The 20669-nt window shown below is 44.2% G+C and overlaps 2 protein-coding genes across 3 annotated transcripts in view; both read right to left on the reverse strand.

The window, feature by feature from the left end:
- STXBP3 (syntaxin binding protein 3) overlaps positions 1-708 on the reverse strand; it is a 61086-nt gene extending 60378 nt beyond the window's left edge. The window contains exon 1 of one of the 2 annotated variants that reach the window (XM_007977754.3): positions 582-708. In XM_007977754.3, the coding sequence (XP_007975945.1) occupies positions 582-630 (49 nt within the window). In that variant the 5' untranslated portion in view covers positions 631-708. The remainder of the gene's footprint in view (positions 1-581) is intronic. The other variant, XM_037998150.2, reaches the window with a different exon arrangement.
- A 4110-nt stretch (positions 709-4818) lies between these two features.
- Positions 4819-20669, reverse strand: part of FNDC7 (fibronectin type III domain containing 7) — a 29506-nt gene continuing 13655 nt past the window's right edge. The window contains exons 7-13 of the mRNA XM_007977756.3: positions 19424-19681; positions 18619-18873; positions 16842-17096; positions 14087-14347; positions 10090-10119; positions 5799-5867; positions 4819-5715 (exon numbers count right to left, since the gene is read on the reverse strand). Coding sequence (XP_007975947.3) covers positions 5836-5867; positions 10090-10119; positions 14087-14347; positions 16842-17096; positions 18619-18873; positions 19424-19681 — 1091 coding nt within the window. The 3' untranslated portion in view covers positions 4819-5715; positions 5799-5835. The remainder of the gene's footprint in view (positions 5716-5798; positions 5868-10089; positions 10120-14086; positions 14348-16841; positions 17097-18618; positions 18874-19423; positions 19682-20669) is intronic.

Here is a 20669-nt window from a genome sequence, read left to right on the forward strand (position 1 = left end):
GTCCCTTCTCAAGAACTTTTCAGAAAGTAGGTTCCTCTCGGAATAGGGGAAGAGGAGTCTGTTAAACAGTGAGCGTTTTTTTTGAAAAGCACGGGTTGATACTAATACGAATAAGCAGAATAAACAGTCCTTGCAAACTCCAGTGTGGGGTGGAGATGGGGGCGGAATAAACAGCGCCCGAATTGTCTCGGATGGAGAGACATCCCCAACTGGTGGAGAGCGGACAAGAGCGAAGATGAGTAGAGAGTGCGGCCGAGGACAGGCGCGGGCCCCGCGGGAGGGAAAGCCGGACCAGGGCAGCTCACCCCGGGCGGAGCTTCGCGGCCAGGAGCGCGGCCGAAGCGAGTGGGTGCCCGACGCCAACTAGAAGGCCGCGTCCCGTCGCACCCCGCCCATCCCTGGTGCTGGCAAGGAACAGCGCAGGGCAGGAAAGCAGGAAGAAGTCCTCACACAGATCCCAAAGCAACAAGTGCTCGCGACGGCGGCGACTCAACAGACCGCTGGGTTGGGGCTGCAAGATGAGACCCGGCACGGCAGCCTCCCGGCCTTCCCTCTCTCAACCCCTGCCCCACCGCACTCACTCTGCCATACGACGCTCTTTAGCCCCCTCTCTGCCACTGACGGCGCCATCTTCCCGACACTGCGGAACAGCAGCCACCACCTTCCACTCCCAACCTACTTTGGCCGCAAAAGCGGCGTTGGGAGGGCCCCGCCCCTCGCTGCAGGGGAAGGCCCCACCCCCTCTTGCAGACCTCGCCCTCCGGTGACGTCACGCGCGACAGCAAGGAAATTTCCGCCCACTGCCGGACGGAGGCTGCGTAGTATGGGTGGAAGCGCCCAGGGAAGTCGGGCGCCCCCTCGCGGGAGGCGGCTGTCGCCTGCGGTTCGACGTCCTGTGGAAGTGCCAAACCGATAGTGAGCCAGGGCTGTCTATGAAATTCCAAGTTCACACATACACGAAGACTGGAGGATCCTCCCCTTTACAGAAGAACCCTTCACTTCGCGAGGCGATTCATAATAGATTTTACTCAGTAGCCAGCCCAACTACCTAATAGAAAATGTACTGTCCCCAAAAGTTTCATTCATTCATTTTTCAAGGACACAGTAATTGTGTAGAACTGAACTGTGCTGGACTTTTGGAAGAGTCAAAGAAATGAGAGACCGACTCTTCCCCCTGAAGAATTTATAATCTAATTAAAGAGCGCGATTCCTGGAATGCTGCAGATAGTTAAAACTGGGTTTAAGGCCGGGCGCGGTGGCTCAAGCCTGTAATCCCAGCACTTTGGGAGGCCGAGACGGGCGGATCACGAGGTCAGGAGATCGAGACCATCCTGGCTAACACGGTGAAACCCCGTCTCTACTAAAAATACAAAAAAAAAAGCTAGCCGGGCGAGGTGGCGGGCGCCTGTAGTCCCAGCTACTTGGGAGGCTGAGGCAGGAGAATGGCGTAAACCCGGGAGGCGGAGCTTGCAGTGAGCTGAGATCCGGCCACTGCAGTCCAGCCCGGGCTACAGAGCAAGACTCCGTCTCAAAAAAAAAAAAAAAAAAAAAAAAAAAAAAAAAACTGGGTTTAAAAATGGAATGCCTTAATGATAAGCTATACATAAATGAACCAACAAAACAATAATCATTTATTAACAAATTTGTGCAACAAATGTAGGGAGGGTCTGTTAATGCTTCAGAATCAAAAATTATCGTTGAAGGTTGATTCACAGAGGAGGAGATCTGAGCTCAAAGTTTAGGCAGAAATCTGTTTACTGACATGGTTCTTTTGGGACTTTAAATCAAACGTAAATTAGATCAGTTTAGTTGCTAAGAGCCCTAACTGTGAGATAACCATCATGACACTGGCAGAAAGTACGCTTTCCGAAAAGGATTTGCAAAGAACTAGTGGCTGTAAAGATTCAAACTGGTCACACAGAAGTAGAAGTGGTTAAATACTACTACTACTACTAATGTCTAATATTTACTGAGTGCTTACTTACCATATGCCAGGCACCATGCTAAGCAGATTACTTCACTGATCCTCAAAGCAACCCTAACAACAAGGAAACTGAGGCTTAGTGAAGTTAAGTAACTTGCCACGGATGCCCTTGGTGGTGGAGTGGGAACAAAGATCAGGCTTGGGCCACATGGAAAGCAATAGAGTAGTCTGTGGGATAACCCGCGATTTTTAGGAGAGAAAAGGAGAATGAAGAATTAACAGGTTGGGCATGGTGGCTCACACCTGTAATCCCAGCACTTTTGGGAGGCCTAGGCAGGATGACTTATAGAGGCCAGGAGTTTAAGACCAGCCTGGGCAACATAGCAAGACTGCTGTCTCCACACACACACACAAAATTAATAAAAAAGTTTGGGCCGGGCGCGGTGGCTCAAGCCTGTAATCCCAGCACTTTGGGAGGCCGAGACGGGCGGATCACGAGGTCAGGAGATCGAGACCATCCTGGCTAACACGGTGAAACCCCGTCTCCACTAAAAAATACAAAAAACTAGCCGGGCGAGGTGGCGGGCGCCTGTAGTCCCAGCTACTCGGGAGGCTGAGGCAGGAGAATGGCGGGAACCAGGGAGGCGGAGCTTGCAGTGAGCTGAGATCCGGCCACAGCACTCCAGCCTGGGCGACAGAGCGAGACTCCGTCTCAAAAAAAAAAAAGAAAAAAAAAGTTTGCTGGGCATGATGGCACATAATACCTGCAAGCTGAGGAGTCATAGCTACTTGCGAGGCTGAGGTAGGATGACTGCTTGAGCCCAGGAGTTCCAGGCTGCAGTGAGCTATGATCATGCAGCTGTACTCCAGCCTGGGCAACAGAGTGAGACCCTGTCTCTAAAATTAAAAATGGCCATAAAATGGGTTCTGGCACAACCTATGGCATAAGTGGTTTTTCTGTTCAGGGCTTATATGAGAATGGAAGCTGGAGCCCTGACCTCCTTTAAACCTACTCTAAATTGATCCAGTTGCTCAATTTTTTAAACAAATGCACATGATTTCCCTCTCCCTTTTCATTTTAAGTTAGGTTCTGCTTAGTTTAGCAGGGTGAAGCCCCAGTCCATAAGAAAAATATGTGCCAGGGAAGATTCATCCTTCTGAGGTGAAGCCCTTCACTCTGAAGAGCCAAACCAAGAGAGAAGAGTGAGATGGGTGAGGTGCCTCCATCTCTTACCCTTCAGGAGAATGACCAGGTGCCAAGGAATAACACAAGGTCCCTCTGGGTTGGAAGTTTGACTCTGGTCACATGTGGTGCCGTTGTGGCTCATGCTCCTGAAGGCCAGAGTCCTTGTTGGCACTGCGGAATAGTGGAGCAAGCATGGGCCTTAATTGCATGTAGGCATAGGTTTACATCCTACCAATTCTGGCTCTGCCTCTTACTAGCAGTGTGACCTCAAACACCTCAGTTTCATTGCACCTGTGTGCTGAATATTAATATATTATCTCAAACCTCGCAACAGCCCAACAAGATGACGATTGCCATTTTACAGATGAGAAAACTGAGTTTCAGGGAGGTTAAATAAATCATGAAAAATCTCAAAATGAGCTAGGATCTGGATCCATTTGGCTCCAAGGTCATTGCTCTTTCTAGTGTACCAAATTGCCTGTCCTCCCATGCTCCCCTAGTTTTGCATAAGCTCGCTAAGCTGTTTCTCTACGTCTCCTCTAGTCTGCTTGCCTAAACAAATTGAAAAATGAATTTGGATTCCCTAAACGTGACACATCAGAATGGAAGGTAAAATCTGCTAACACTGGCCAGGGATGAAAAGCTGCTTTGTATAATTCAGAGCAGGCAAATGGCCAAAATAACCGAGGGTTGAATGTACAAGCACTTGAGTTAGGGCAGATCACTCACTATCCTATTCCCAGATCTCCTCTAATAATCAATCACTAATTCATAATAATCTAGAGAAATATTTTCCATAAAGATATCATGGGTACCTAACATAAAGATACGTTAAATGCTTGAGGTAATTGAGGATACTCCAATTACCCTGATTTGATCATTACACATTGTATACCTGTATCAAAATGTCACATGTACCCCCATAAATATATACAACTATTATGTACCCATAATAATTAGAATTAAAATTTTAACTAAAAGATAGCATGAATTAGCAGGTCTAATCAATGCTACTATGTCTCTCCCTGAAACTTTGTGTTTGAATTGATTAGCCGTGTGAACATGGGTGGGCTACTTGACCTTTCTGGGCCTCTTTCTTTTTCCCTACCTGTGTAAAGGAGATAATGTTATTACTTAGCTTGTAGGGTTGTTATGAGAATAAAGTGAGTATATGGAGAGCACTTACAAGCCGGTAGTTTGTGCTATATACACGTTAAATAAACTGCTTTTTATCTTTACCCACTGCGGATCACATTTTCTTCTATGGCATTCTGACCAAAACTGTTCAACCTTAGGTGCCTAGCTAGGCAGATGGCTATTTCACTTTCTGTGCCTTGGTATTTGTACGGTATTAGGTGTGCTCTCTGATGCTTCCAACTCCATTTTTAGAGATCTATGCCTTTGGCTTGTCTCCATTCATGTACAGATGTTCTGGGGAAGATCTCTTATTAGTGACACATTACATATTTCTGATCAGTCTCATAGAGAAAGCATATCACTTCTCTCTTGCAGCGCACATTGATAGGAAGTTGAGAGAACAGAAAGGGAAGTTTGTTCTTTCTTCCATGCTTAATTCAAGCCTAATTCCATGGTCCAATTCCCCCTGGGTGGAGTTTTATGGTTGTTCCTAACTACAGACATTCTTGGCTCCATAGCCATGTGTTTGGGGAGCAAACACTGTAACTGTGTGTGTGCATGTGCGTGTGTGTGTTATACAAGTCTATTCACACTTTTTAAATTAGGTTACTGATATTTGAAGGACAAACTTTTTTTTAGGTATGAGAGATTTATGTTATATTTCATAGCCTTCCCCCTCCAAAGATGAAAAAAGTAATTACAGTATGAGTGGGAGATACGGCCAATAAGATTGATGGTCCTCCCCCCAAAAAGGTGCCTGTGTGTCAGTCGGTCACAGTTTGAGGCTCTCCATTTGACATCTTCTGTCATGCAGAAAGCATAACTGCAATCCTTCTAGCAACAGGCTGGCAGCTCTGCTTTCCCAGATGCTCCCATGGATGTCACATCACCTGATGCTTTGGCTCAGCAAACCCTGCAAGCAGCTCAGCTTTGCTCCTAACTTGTGATGAGGGCGGTTGTTATCTCAGGTTGCCCTGGCAGCTACTGCTTTCCAACCTATACTGAAGTCCTGCTGGAGGTTTGTCTTGGGATAAGTGCTGTCTGCATGTGGGTGGCTTGACTTTCTGGGAGTGAACATTTCCAGTCCCTGAGGGGGCTGCAGGCAAGTGCTGTTGTCAATAAAACACTCATGAAGTGGATGTGTTGAAGTCTGTGGTGTGTCTGGATGTGAAATCGCAGAAAGAATTTCTGCTAAGCAGACCTTTCGTGTTTGCAGGGTTCTCACAGCTTGCTGACTCACACTGGCAGCTGTCCAGGGGATTTTCTGGATCCATTTCTCTCCAGAGTCTTCACACAGCAGATCTCCAACTGCTGTGCAGGTGAGGACACACCTGACCTTGCCCTCAGGAAGCAGAGTCAGAGTTGTTCTTCTAAAGGCCAAAGGAGCTTTTCCTATCCTAGAGGCATTATTTTATTCTACATTCTAGTAGATCTTTTCCATCTCTAATCACTAACAAATGAGACAACTCTGCAAGACAAATGGGAAAACATTTTAAACAAAGACAAAAAACTTTGCCATAAAATCACACAAAATCAATTTACATTACTCACTTAGTCAAATTTTTGTTTTTATCTGGGGCTCACTTTGTCATTCTTCATTTCTCTTCCCTCTATAAATCACTGAGAAGGGTAAGGAAGGAAAGCAGTAAAAGATGCATTCAATATGCAGACATTTTCTTAAAAAGCACCAGTGTCTGAGATTTTATGTGTATTTTGATTTGAAATACTATTTTTGGAGCACTTCACAGCAAGTAAACTTGAAACTATGACAACTGACCAAGTGTTCAAACTGATCAGCAATTTCTAATTAGAGCAATCTCTCTCCTGCTTCACCGAATGAACCCTCCCAGAGCCTCTTTAATCCCAGACTGCTGGTTCAAAACAAAAGAACTTTCCTTTCCAGCCCCAGGCCAACTTGCTGTGCTCCTCAGGGAACTCCAAAATTTTAATGACTCAGGGAGTTTTATACAGAGAACATAAACCTGTTTAGCTGCTAAGCGTGTCACAGACAGGAAACTTCCTCAAAGTTGCCCAGGATGTGCAGGTGACACTGAAACATGTTGAGTCCTAAAGATGAAGGAACACCCCCAGCCCCTGCTCATGGTGTGATGTCAGGCACAAACCCCTCCCATCTATCTACCTCTTGTTAGAGCCCCCATCACCTCAAATTGTTTTTTTTTTTTTCCTTTCCCTTCCAAATTGCATCAATTTCCAGCATCGAAATAGCTTTCTTGAATTAAAGCCATGCTCTTCATACTTTAGCATGCATCAGAAGCACTTGGAGGGCTAAAACAAAGAAGGCTGGGCCTTAGTCCCAGAATTTCTGATTCAATAGGTCTGTGGAAGAGCCTGAGAAATTGCATTTCTAAGAGGTTCCCAGCTGATGCTGATGCTTTTGGTCCCAGGACCACAGTTAGAGAATCAATGAGGAAGTGTATTATGAGGACCAAGGTTAAAATGCAAATATCTTAGAAGTAGCACATTAAAATGTTAATAATTGGTACATAATAGAACGTAACATGAGCTTAAACTGAATATGAATTAACAACTACCATTTATTAAGTAGTTGTTATGAGACTATTATTGTGTCCAATAATTTACATTCTCATTTAATCCTTATGTTCTTTTATGAGGGATTATTGTTTACTCCAATTTTCAGATGAGGAAACCTAGGCTTAGAGAGAATTTACACAACTTGACTAAGAGCAAGTGATGGTGGCAGGATTTGAATCCAGATCTCTCTTAAAAAGTCTGTTTATGGCCAGTGCAGTGGCTCACGCCTGTAATCCCAGCACTTCGGGAGGCCAAGGCAGGTGGATCACATGAGTCTAGGAGTTCGAGACCAGCCTGGCCAATATGGTGAAACCCCATCTCTGCTAAAAATACAAAAATTAGCCAGGTGTGGTGGCGCATATCTGTAATCCCAGCTACTCAAGTGGCTGAGGCACAAGAATCACTTAAACCCCAGAGGTGGAGGTTGCAGTGAGTTGAGATTGCACCACTGCACTCTAGCCTGGATGACAGAGCAAAACTCCGTCTCAAAAAAAAAAAAGTTTGAAAAGCTTTAGGATACTCCAAGAGTCAAAGAAAACCCAAAGTCTTAGACCAGCAAGATTCCCATGGCTCCCCTTAGCATATCCAGAGGCTCCAGTGTCAGCCCAGGGACCTGATTGGACTTGCCCTGTGTTTGGGGAGGGGAAATGCTGAAATTGAAGACAGCAATTTAGAATTTCCCCCTAGATATAATGACTTCCATATGACCTTAGAAACCCTCAGATAATCTGGTTTACTCTTGTTTTTTGAGGGCCTTGCAGGATTTTTTTTTTTTTTTTCCAGAGAGATGTGGTTGAGGGCATCTCTCTGAAAAAGGGTTCAGAGAGGTTCTCACTATGTTGCCAAGGTTGGCCTCAAACTCCTGAGCTCAAGTAATTCTCTACCTCAGCCTCCCGAGTAGCTGACTACAGGTGTGTGACACTGTGCCTGACTCCTACAGGATTTCTACAAGTATCTACTTCAAGAGAGTGGCAGATTTCAGACTGAAGACTGAGCCCTGGCTAAGGAAGGGAACAGTGAAGGTAAGCTGAAGCCTAGATGTTCAGAAAAGAGAAGATTAGTGACCTAAAGCAGTGCTCCTCAAACTTCACATGTATCAAAATCACCTGGGAACCTGATGGAAATATGGAGGCACTTCACTGGGCCAGGGCCTGGGCCTCTGCATTCATTATTAACTGTCCAGGAGATTCTATTACATAGCAAAGTTTAAGAGCAGTACCTAAGCAGTGCTACTCAAACTTGAATACGTGCATGAATCACCTGGGGATTTAGTAGGTCAGGATGGGGCCCAAGACTGTACATTTCTAAAAAGCTCTCTGGTGAGGCTGGTGTTTCACTCTGTCACCCAGGCTGGAGTGGTGCAGTGGTGCTGTCATAGCTCACTGCAGCCTTGAACTCCCAGGCTCAAGCAATCCTCTCACCTCAGCCTCCCAAGTAGCTGGGACTACAGCAGAACTACAGGCACATGCCACCATGCCTAGCTAATTTATTTTACACTTTGTAGAGACAAAGTCTTGTTTTGTTGGCCAGGCTGGTCTCCAACTCCTGAGCTCAAGGGATCCTCTGCTTTGGCCTCCCAAGGTGCTGAGATTACAGGCATGAGCCACCATGCCTGCTCTCCTTGCCACTCCACCTTTTGTGTTTTTTGTTATCACATAGAAACTCTTTCTTTTCAAACTTTTTAAAATTTTTATGTTTTTGTTTTTATTAGAAACTCTTCCTTTAACATAATCATAGGGAAGGAAATATCATACACCACTCCTCTCCCCTGGGAACCTAGCACACTTCTACCACAGCTCTATGTCTCAGGGAGATGCAGATTAAAGAATGCAGACCCAGGTCCATGTATCTTTTACTGAAGACCAGGGCTTATGGTCTCTAGTACTTTGGGAGATTTTCCTATAATTAGAAGTGTCCTCACAGTTTGTTTGCAGTAAGCCAAGTCTGTTCCTTATTGTAGTCATAGAAAACAAAAACTCTTGAAAAATTAATAAGGATTGTGCTTATTTCAGACCTGCAGGTGGGACGGACAGGAATCGAAAAGCGTATATTCTGCTGTGCTCAGAGAAGCAATGGACTGGGAGAGGAAGGGAGCCCAGGCAGAGAATAGGGAGTGGAGACTCTAGACCTAGTTCCTGCCTGTGGAAGGGGGTGTGGCTGGGGAACCGGCCCCGACTGGAAGGTTGTCCAGTGGGGTTTACAAGCAGGAAGACTTCATTTAGACTCATACCATTCAAAGTCAGCCATGTCTGAATGGGGAGGGGAGGGGCAGGGATGGGCGGGAGGGAAGTTCTGTAGTTTGGGATTAATAATATTCCCAGGGGATTTTTTTCCTAAGGCCCCAGACCAAGCTGTCCCCTGAAAGGCTGCGGCAAGGACTCCTCATGAGGCAGCATACTCGTTACTGGGTCAGCACTCATGGCTTCATTTGCTCATCTCCACTGCCGTGCCAAGAGTTATCTCTGCAGGGGCAACCAAAATAGCTTAGACAAGATCATCCCTGAGCAAAACCGAGGAGGCAGTAAGGGTTCTCTTTACTCCAACTGCCCTTTCAGCACCCTCTGTCTCCACGGGGTATACCCACTCATGCAAACCAGGAGCAAACATCGTAGCTCTCTGCAGGCCATTAACAGATTCTAACACCTGGCTACTACACGTGTGGTCAGACCAGCAGCCTCGGCATCACCAGCATCACCTGGACCTTATGGAAATACAGAATCTCAGACCCTTCCTACACCAACCAAATCAGAATCTGGCTTTAACAAGGTCCCAGATGATGTGTGTGCACAATAAAGTTTGAGAAACATGTCTCTAAAGTAGCAGTTCTTAGCCTTGGCTATACTTCAGAATCACCTGAGGAACTTTTACAACTCCTGATGCCCAGCTCTTACCCCAGACCCATTAAATCAAACTTTCTGGGGACAGAACCCAGACGTCAGTTAATTTTAAGCTCTCCAGGTGACTCCAATGTACAGCTGAGCTGGGAATCACTTTCTGAAGTGTGATGGATAAAGCGGCTGCCCCTCCCAAAACTATTTACATTTTCCTGTAGGACCCTAGAATACTGAAAATATTTCAGAATTCAAAGAAGTTCATCTCAACTGGTGGAATCTGAGAAGATGCACTATCATGGGGAGACAAATTTGTGGGATAAGAGAGCAGGAGCCCCTTGTATCAAAGAAAGAAAGCATTTGCTTTCTAATTGAAAAGTCAGCTGACTTCATTAAGTAACCCCAAAATGGGGCAACAAAAATCCTGTTCTATTTTATCCATGAGAAAAATGACTTACCCATTCCAAGTGTACTTCCAGAGCAAGTTACTGTAATAAAAACACAAGCATTTAAAATAAAATCTTTCATTTATGTATTTAAGATAGTGAAGATTTAACTTAAGAAATAATAAAAGGAAAGTAAACCAAAAAATGAACAAGAACGAACTTGGATGATAAGAGAAGGAGATACTACTAGCAGTGTGATCTGGGCAAGTCACTTCACTGTGCCTCAATTTATCTGAAAAGCAGTAAGAATAAGAATACCAAGCTCAGCTGGGTATAGTGGCTCACACCTGTAATCCCAGCACTTTGGGAGGCCCAGGCAGGCAGATCACCTGAGGTCAGGAGTTTGAGACCAGCCTGGCCAACATGGTGAAACCTCATCTCTACCAAAAAATACAAAAATTAGCCGGGCGTGGTTGTGCACACCTGTAATCCCAGCTACTCAAGAGACTGAGGCAGGAGAATCGCTTGAACCCGGAAGGCAGAGGTTGCAGTGAGCCAAGATCGTGCCATTGCACTCCAGCCTGGGTGACAGAGCAAGGCTCCATCTCAAAAAAAAAAAAAAAAAAAAAAAAGAATGCCAAGCTGATAGGTTTGTTATAAAGACTGAGTTAATACATGTAAACTCCTTAGAACAGTGCCTGGCACATGGCACTCAATAAATATTAGTTGTTATTGTCATTTACAATATTGTCCTGATTATCAGAATAAAGCATCACTGATATTGCAAACAAACAAAACCAAAAAACATCTCCCAAATGTATGGCTTTTACCAGGGACACCGAGCAAAGGATTTCCTAACTTGAGTCTAGATACCTAATATTACTAAGCTGAAATGGCTGCAGGCTTCAGATGGCATCCCATCAAAGAGCTTGAGGTCTAACTCACAAGGACTTCTCGTGGCTAACCAGCCTTCAGAGGAATGACTCTCTAAGGGTGAAATTGTGGGCATGGAGCAGGAGAAAGAACAAAAGACTTCCATCACTCACTTAGCTGTATGATCACAGGCGCATGAATTCGTTGATTCATTCTTTTTTAAATTTAAAATATATCAGGCAACAGTTATGTGCTACGTACTGGGAGTCAAATAGATAATCACTTATTAGGAGAAATAACACACATTCAATTCACAGTAATATGTTGCAGTACAGATAAGGGTGTTGTGGGGTGATAAAGGAGGGAGAGAGAGGGCTAACTCAGCTTATGATAATTGGAGAAGGCTTCACAGATAAGGAAAATTCAGGCTGGTAGAATTCTCTTCTTGGAGGTGGGGTGGAATTCCGGGCAAAGAGAAGAGCACAGCAGTAGCTCCAGAACATGACATAGAATAGGAGGTGTGTGTGGCAGAAGCAGGCATGCGTGAATGATGCCAGATGCCTAGACTAGAGAATAGAGTCCTCTCAGGATGGGTGTTGTGGAATGAGCCTAGAATTTCTCTGTTCAGGCCGGGCACAGTGGCTTATGCTTGTAATCCCAGCTCTTTGGGAGGCTGTGGCGAGAGGATTGCTTAAGCCCAGGAGTTCGAGACCAGCCTGGGCAACATAGTGAGACCTTGTCTCTACAAAAAAATTTTAAAAATTAGTCAAGCGTGATAGGGCACGTCTATAGTTCCAGCTACTTGGGAGGCTGAGGCAGGAGGATCGCTTAAGCCCAGGAGGTCAAGGCTGCAGTGAGCTGTGATTATACCACTGAACTCTAGCCTGGATGAAAAAGCAAGACCCTGTCTCAATAAAAAACAAACAAACAAACAAAACCCACGAAAAACCAATTTATCTGTCCAGTAGAGTAGACACTCAAGTAGCTATTGAACATGTGGCTAGTTTGAACTAAATGTACTATAAATACAAAAGACACACCAGATTTCAAAGACAGTATGAAAAATATACAAAATATCTATTAATAATTTTTATACTGATGAGATGTTGAAATGATAATATTTTGGATATATTGGGTTAACTAAAATATATTATGAAATTAATTTGCCTCTTTTTACTTTTTTAATATGACTACTAGAAAATTAAATTTTTCATACATGGCTCATATTAAATTTGTATTGAACAGTACAGGTATAAGCAGACAGGGGACAGGTTATAAGGGACTGTGAGCACCATGCCCAGAGGATTGAATGTTATCTTATGGGGAAATGGAAAAGTTTTGAAGATATGGAAGCATAAAAGTAACACAATTGGACCGGTGTCCTGGAATGACAACTCTGGTAACAGCACAGAGGCTGGAGTGAGGACAGGGAGACGGGACTGGTGCAGAAGTCTAGGGGAGAGGTAGTGAGGGCCTGAGGCATAGCAGTAGCTGTGGAATGAAGAGAAGAATCTGGATTTAGGAACCATTATGAAGGTGAAGGTGACCAGGACAAGAATTCGAGACTACTTAGATATGGAGGGTGCAGGAGATGGAAGCTGACTCCAGGGTTTTTAGCTAACGTGCCTGAAACAAGGACAGTGGAAGGAAGATCAGAAACAGCAGAGGATCAGGAATTCCTTTCGGCCCTGAGGGGTTTGAAATGCCTGGGCACCTGCAGGTGGAGGTATCAAATCTGAATATGGATTTGGGCGTCAGGAGAAGAGAAGAGTTGTAGATAGAGATTTGGGAGCCTCTGAGCTTCAGTTTTCTTATTTATAAAGTGGAGATAATGAAATATGTTGAGACTACAGCATAGCATATTTTGAGCATTCAATGGTATTTGTAGTATGAAACTGCTTGGCACATTATAAAATATTATGCAGTTATAATGCAGTATTGTTATTGAGCTGTAGACTCATCTTCCTAAAAGCTCATCCTTACTCCAGGAACCTATTCCTATCCCTTCCCATAGGACTATGCTTTGGGCCAGTTTGTCCTGTGGACCAAATAATGGAAAAACAAGGAATCAGAGCATGACAGCCAGGGACAATGAGAACAGCCCCTTGGGAGGAACTGTCCTCCTTCCATCACCAAGGGCCATCCTGAACCTCTTGTCACCTACATATCATTGGAAATTTTAGATTCTGGCTATCAGTAAGGGTTCGTGAGCCAATATTCTTTTTTCTGTGTTCATCTGCAAAATTCTAGGGCTGCATCATCTCTTTTCTTCTAGGAATATATGAAAAATGTATGACTGTGCCCTGGGCAAGGTAGCAGAAGGTGCTGGAACACAGAGCGGAGAATTACTAATGTTTTCCTGCCAGCTCTAGTGAGGTGGTAGTTGCTGACAGTCATGTTTTGTGATCACAGACTGTCTGCCCACTCATATTGCCAAGTCTGGCTTGTGATTTATAAATTCATTTTTTCTGATCCTCTAACTTTTCCTCAGTCACAATTCTCAGTTTGTGCAAATAAAAGTTCAAGTTTCCTAATTTCCAACATTATCAATAAGACTATGTTAAAAATCTATCCCTAAATCTCAAAGCAGAAAATTATCTTAAATTTGCTTTACTAGTTAAGCAGCAAGCACCTAGTCCTTTTTAGGAAGGGGAAGCATGGGACAGGGAAAATAATCTCTAAATTAAATAATAATAAAGCATCGCAATTCCAGAGAATTCTGGGGTCTTCCACAGCCAGAATCTGCCTGTGCTGTATAGAAATTTTATACCTTCAGCTGGGTGTAGTGGCTCATGCCTGTAATCCCAGGACTTTGGGAGGCCGAGGCGGGTGGATCCCCTGAGGTCAGGAGTTTGAAATCAGCCTGGGCAACATGGTGAAACCCCATCTCTACAAAAATACAAAAATTACTCGGGCATGATGGTAGGTGCCTGTAATCACAGCTACTCAGGAGGCTGAGGCAGGAGAATCGCTTGAACCTGGGAGGTGGACGTTGCAGTGAGCCAAGATCATGCCATTGCACTCCAGCCTGGGTGACAGAGCAAGACTCTGTCTCAAAACAAAAAAACAAAAAAAGAAAGAAAGAAATTTTATACCCTCTGTGCCCTTCCTACATAGCAAATAAGTTTGACTGCATCTTAATTCACAGATCTGAGTTCAGGGTTAGTTTTAGATAAACTGTCATAACTTGCTTTACCTGAATATATTTTTTTTGGACAGAAAGTAAGCTTCAATCCTGTTTCAGCAACTGGTGAGACCATCACAGTGTATACATCCCCACAGGGTATCTCAGTGACATCACAGAAACTGAGGCCAGCACTCGGGGTGCACGTGAAAATGCCTTTGGAGCCGTAGAGGTCAGTGCTGTAACTGGCAGAGCCCCTGGAGGCTTGCCAGTAGATCCGGATGCCGTTAGAGCCCAGTCTATATAATTTCACCCCCAAAGGGCAGCAGGCACCTAAGCAATAAAAAGAAACACAAAATCACTGGTTTTATTCCACCATCATCCAAAAATGGCCTTGATTACTGCAGGGAAAAAATATAAGTAAACTATTCTAAGTAACAGGATTAATTACTGGTTAGATCAGAGCAAGATTTGAAGGAGTACTCAAGTTATTTCCATGGTGGGCCACATAATCAGAAATCCATGGGTGGCCAGGCATGATGGCTCATGCCTATAATCTGAGCACTTTGGGAGGCCAAGGCAGGAGGATCGCTTGAGCCCAGGAGTTTGAGACCAGCCTTGGCAACACAGGGAGACCCTGACTCTCCAAAAAAAAAAAGAAAAAAAATTAGCCAGTTGTGGTGGTGCACACCTGTGGTCCCCTTGGGAGGATGAGGTAGGAGGATGGCTTGAGGCCAGGAGTTCAAGGCTGCAGTGAGCTATGAGGGTGCCACAGCACTCACTCCAGCCTAGGTGACAGAGCGAGATCCAGAAAGAAAGAAAAAAGAAAGAAAGAGAGAGAGAAAGAAAGAAAGAAAGAAGAAAAGGAAGGAAAAGAAAGAAAAAAGAAAGAAAGAACGAAAGAAAAGAAAAAAAGAAAGAAAGGAAGAAAGGAAGGGGAGGGAAGGAAGGAAAGAAGAAAGAAAGAAAGAAAGAAAGAAAGAAAGAAAGAAAGAAAGAAAGAAAGAAAGAAAGAAAGAAAGAGAAAGAAAGAAAGGAGAGAGAAATTCAAGTGTGAAGGTGGTGTGAGGTATGAATTTTTAATATAGAACGATGGTGAGTCAGAAAGGTCCAAAAATTGGCAGATACATATTGTACATTACTCAAACTGTGAGTCAAAGGCACAGAATCCTTGTCAAGATCCCTCATAATGCCCTAGTTTCACTTGATTTTTGGTGGCATTACACTTAAATATAATTAATTGCATTCAGCTTTAATTGAAGAACCAATTTTGCTGAGCTGAGTAGCATGACACTTTGGGTGCAGCCATTTATACAACATGCCAGTGACCAAGTTTGCTGGTCCATGCTTCATCCATGGTAGCTGATTAGTATTTTTTTTCTTTTCTAAATACCTTGAGCGAGCCACACATTAGGTGCCAATAAGGGCACCAAATGGATTCCTTAGTAACTAAGTTAAAGATCCTACTGTATAATTTTTAAAAGTTATTATAATCAGGCTGACTTGATTTTTTCTTAAAAGAATAAGCAATGAGAACTGGATATCAAGGTGAGAACTTAGGCAGTAAATCTAATACAAGATAATGGGTCAGAAGAAAGTACACACCAGCTGACATACATGCAGCATGTTCTGAATGTTCTCATGTTATGATTTATTTTGATTCTCAAAACAACTTCGAAGGAAAATATTACTATTCCTGTCTTTTTCAATGAGGAGACAGAATCAGGGAAGATTAGGCAACACAGCTTATAAGAAGTCATGTCTAATTTTGATTCCCAGTTGAGACTCTTTCTACTACCTCTAGGGATGCCAAAATTATATTCCAACTCTTCCATCCCATGCCCCAGGCCGAGGTAACGGATCATTGTACTCTTTCACCTTAAGCGTAGGAAGCATCCTTAAGAGTTTTTTCAAAACCATGCTACAAGCAGCCACTTCCTTGGATTAGAATCATGCAAGAGAAATCTTGTTTGGTAACCTTGCACTGCTTTTAGTTTCCGCCGCTACTCCCTAATGGTCTGGTCTTTGTGAAGAACAAGCGACAATACTGTCAGTAGACAGATGCCTTTGCTCTCTTAGCCTGTTGAAATAAGAAACCATTGAAGGAGCTGAAGAAGCTTAGAAAAGAGAGGTAGTAGCACAATAATAATGAGAAGAAAAAAACGCAAACCAAACAGAATGTGTGATCTAATGCTTCCAGAAAACTCTGCCAGGCTGAGTTACTCTGTGTTGCAGGTAGCTGTGTCATATAAAGATACACGGTCCCTTCAGAAAAAGCAGGCATGGGCCGGGCGCGGTGGCTCAAGCCTGTAATCCCAGCACTTTGGGAGGCCGAGACGGGCGGATCACGAGGTCAGGAGATCGAGACCATCCTGGCTAACACGGTGAAACCCCGTCTCTACTAAAAAAAAAATACAAAAAACTAGCCGGGCGAGATGGCGGGCGCCTGTAGTCCCAGCTACTCGGGAGGCTGAGGCAGGAGAATGGCGTGAACCCGGGAGGCGGAGCTTGCAGTGAGCTGAGATCGGGCCACTGCACTCCAGCCTGGGCCACAGGGCGAGACTCCGTCTCAAAAAAAAAGAAAAAAAAGAAAAAGCAGGCATGAACATTGTTACTAGGGGAGTTAATTCACCAACTACCAACAGAAGCCTCTGAAGCTTTGAGGTTCTAACCAAAGGGAAAACTATAACCATTTTAGAAAGTAATCTGAGTTTATAATGCAAACTAGGTGGAGATGCAGCATCTTTTTGAATGAGGAGGAAAGGCTTATGCCTGGATTTACAATAGTCAAGTCCTTATTGCTACTCTAGAGCTGGAGTTCACTTACCAGAGAAATAACTTTGGTAGGAGCAATCCGCAGTCAACCCCGTGGCGCTAATTGCTTTTAATGTCACTGTGTAATTGACGCCACATGTGATGCATCCCAGGAGGCAGTAGTTTTGATGAGTGTGACACTTAGACTGTCCAGTGTGTGACTCCAGAACTGCCACATGGGTTTGAGCCACTCTCCCAATAGTCCAGCTCACGTTGATTACTGACTGGGTGATTTGAGTTACTGTCAGACCAGTTGGACAGCATGGCACTTAAATGGGATAAAAGAAAAAGAATTGGAGATTTATTTCCACTGAAGATTATTTGTGAAAAATGACAAAGAATGGTATTTTGCCTGTGTTTCACTCAATAGCCTACATTCCCCAACTTTCCATTGTTAATAAAAAATTTCCTTGTGTTCATTTCCTCTGATGCGTCATGTAACATTCACCGTATGTAGTGGGTGCTTTCCCCAAGAATGCACTGCACCAACTGGCTGTTGAAGGTTTCCACCATTTTTTTTTTTTTTTCAGAATAAGAAGGAAATCCTTTGTTGCCCCCATCCTCAATAATTTTTTTTTTTTTTTTTTTTTTTTTTTTTTGAGACGGAGATGGAGTCTTGCTCTGTCGCCAGGCTGGAGTGCAGTGACACGATCTCAGCACACTGCAACCTCCACCTCCCAGGTTCAAGCTATTCTCCCGCCTCAGTCTCCCGAGTAGCTGGGACTACAGGCGCGTGCCACCATGCCCGGCTTTTTTGTATTTTTAGTACAGACGGGGTTTCACCATGTTGGCCAGGATGGTCTTGATCTCTTGACTTCATGATCCACCTGCTTCAGCCTCCCAAAGTGCTGGGATTACAGGCGTGAGCCACCACTCTTGGCCCATCTTCAACAATTCTAACTGCAAATTTCAAAGTAACGGTTGCATTCACTTCTCCCAATAGAACATTTCATAGCATTAGCAATTAAGTATAATTTGCCTTTCTTGAAAATGTTACAGTACATCACTGATATAAAAGCTTGATTTCTTAGCTGCCTAAAATACCCCAGCCATCCTGATTTTTCAGGGACCCATTACGCAGAATATAGGATGCCTAAGAGCTTCATGCATGCAGTATTTTGTATGGTCTCTATCTTACTGCTGGTTTCTTTTTTTAGGTATTTCGACTTTTATAAGCCAAAGTGCCGTCTATCGCTATATATAAGAAAAACGAATGTCCAAAGGCTGAAGTGATTTGTCACATTTCATTCATACACAATGCTATGCTGTAATAATAGTTTTCTTTTATGGCGCTCTTGCTATGCATCAGGCACTATGCTAAGATCTTTGCAGCATTAGTCAACTTAATACTCATAACCACCCTGTGAGGCCATTATCTCCCCTTTACCTATCAGGAAACTGAAAGTCAGAAAGCATTTTTTAAAGAGAAAAATTTGAAAGGGCTGAGCCAAAGAAATAAGTAACAACCCAGCTCATTTGGCCACTCATTTGTTAGCTGTTTTGATAGATTATATCATAGGGGAATATGAATTCAAATAAATGTTTCACAGAATGAGTAAGTATTCCTTCTCTGATGCCAGTGAATGGATATACTAGTCTTGAGGATATTTTTACAGAACTTGTAAAATATTGAAAATTTTATTTTCTATGACCAGGACTCTTTGAAACGGCTCTGAGTTTAATGTATTTCTATGGCACTGAGGGTAGATTAAATAAGGAAGTTCATGTCTTGAAACACTTCCTGAGGACCCCAGTGATGTCAACATTCAGGCTTGGTGGTTGCTACATACCTGTTTCCAGGGGAACACTGTAGCTGGGCAGGCTCCGTCCTGCCTGTGTTTCAGCCACAGCAGTGACAGAGAACACTGAGCCACAGGGCAAGCCCCGCATGGTACAGGACTCTCCCATGCTGCTGCACTGATATAGTCCTTTCTCCCCCTGGGCAGTCACAGTGTAAGTAGCGTCATCATTAGTGGATCGCCAGTGCACATTAATCGTGGAGAATGTATCCCTTGAAACATTTTTTATTTCAGGACTGCAAGGAGCTGAGAGATTTTAGAGTATTAATTGAAAAAGCATGAGTCGAAAATATCACATGTGCCATTTGGTCTAAAATTGATTTTGCCCCCAATGAGATCATCATAGTTTTCAACCACGTCATGCATGCAGGCCAAATTACATTACAACTATTGACATTAACACTGGGCATTGGGTTCATATAGTACTGGAATAGCTGGAAAATGTTTAAGAGCATTGTGAACTCCAAAAGCAAACGTAAGTAAGAAACATATTTACACACCTTCATGGTGTGAGTACAGGCAGGACCCTCAAAGACAGGAGGAACTGAATGGCTGAAGTAATCATGGGCAAAACCTTCTACTCTCCCCACGGTCTTCCCTTTTGTTTTCATTTTTTCCACTTTCCTCTTCTGCCTTCTCTGACTCTCCTTCGTACAACAGCGGCTGTCTTGGTCCCCACAAAGATTGATTAATGGGATTTAACCTTTTTATTGGTCTTACTGAATGCCCATCCTGAGGCTCACAGCTGGGGTGAATCATTCAGACAGCAGTGAGTGGAATGATAGCTGTGCCTTACCTGTGGTTATGAACTGGGGAGTACATGACATATTGCTGCCTCGGACTTCACTGAATGAATACACCGTGATGTTGTACTTAGTGTCACACTCTAGAGCCGAAAGGGTGCACGCGGGAACAGTGTCATTGCACTCAACCGTGTTGTACCCATCTGCAGCCTTGGTTTCATACAGTTCGGCACCACGGACGGGAGACCACACAATCTCAACTCTGTCACTGGACACCAACACGGGGTTAATGTCACTAGGGCAACAGGGAGCTGAAAGCAGGAGCAGAGGGAAAATGGTGGTCCCACCAAGAGCAATGCAACCAGGGCGGACACTGAGTCCTGACCTCCCATGCCCAGAGGCTCGGCCACTGCCCTCCCTAATGACTACAGTGACCCCCTGTGGGTCTGTCCAGGTCCAATCTTGGCCTAATTGTCACTGCATAGAGGGTAAATTCTCAGCATGACATTCAAGGTCATCACAAGCTGTAAGGTTCAGCTGTGCTCCCCCAACTCCCCGCCACACCAGACTCCTCAATTCCCCCATGCCACGTGCACCCTCATTCTCTATGCAGAGAAAATTGCTGACCCCTCTACTGGAAAGCCGGTCCCCTCTTCTGCCTGGTAAAATCATATGTAGTCTGACTTCTCAAATCGTGTCAGCCTTTCCAGACACTAAGCCAAATAAAACTGGGGGGTGGGGGTCATAGTTATATAAGTAGATTTTTTTTTTTTTTTTTTTTTTTTAAGAGACAGGGTCTTGCTGTGTCACCCAGGCTGGAGGGCAGTGGTGTGATCTCAGCTCGCAGCAACCTCTGCTTCCTGGGTCCAAGTGGTTTACATGCCTTAGCCTCCGGAATAGCTGGAATTACAGGCACATGCCACCATGTCCAGCTAATTTTTGTGTTTTTAGCGGAGACAGAGTTTCTCCATGTTGCCCAGGCTGGTCTCAGCTCCTAACCTCAAGTGATCTGCCTGCCTTGGCTTCCCAAAGTGTTGAGATTACAGGCATGAACCACTGTGCCTGGCCGTGTATAGATAGGTCTTGAGAGACCCTAAAGAACCCCACTGGCAAATGTCTGACTCAGCTTGGAGTTTCCCTGGGATGCTCTTGCCCCACTTACATTTCCATTCATCCTTCAAGATCCAGCTCAAGGCCACTCTGGAGGACCCTCCTGTGTTAGGACCTTATTGATGGCCTCTTATTCCACATTCCAAAGGCACCAATGATTTAGATCCCTCATCCTGGCAAAATTTACTG

Source organism: Chlorocebus sabaeus, chromosome 20 (genome assembly GCF_047675955.1).
Source record: "Chlorocebus sabaeus isolate Y175 chromosome 20, mChlSab1.0.hap1, whole genome shotgun sequence".
Classification (NCBI taxonomy): Eukaryota; Metazoa; Chordata; class Mammalia; order Primates; family Cercopithecidae; genus Chlorocebus; species Chlorocebus sabaeus.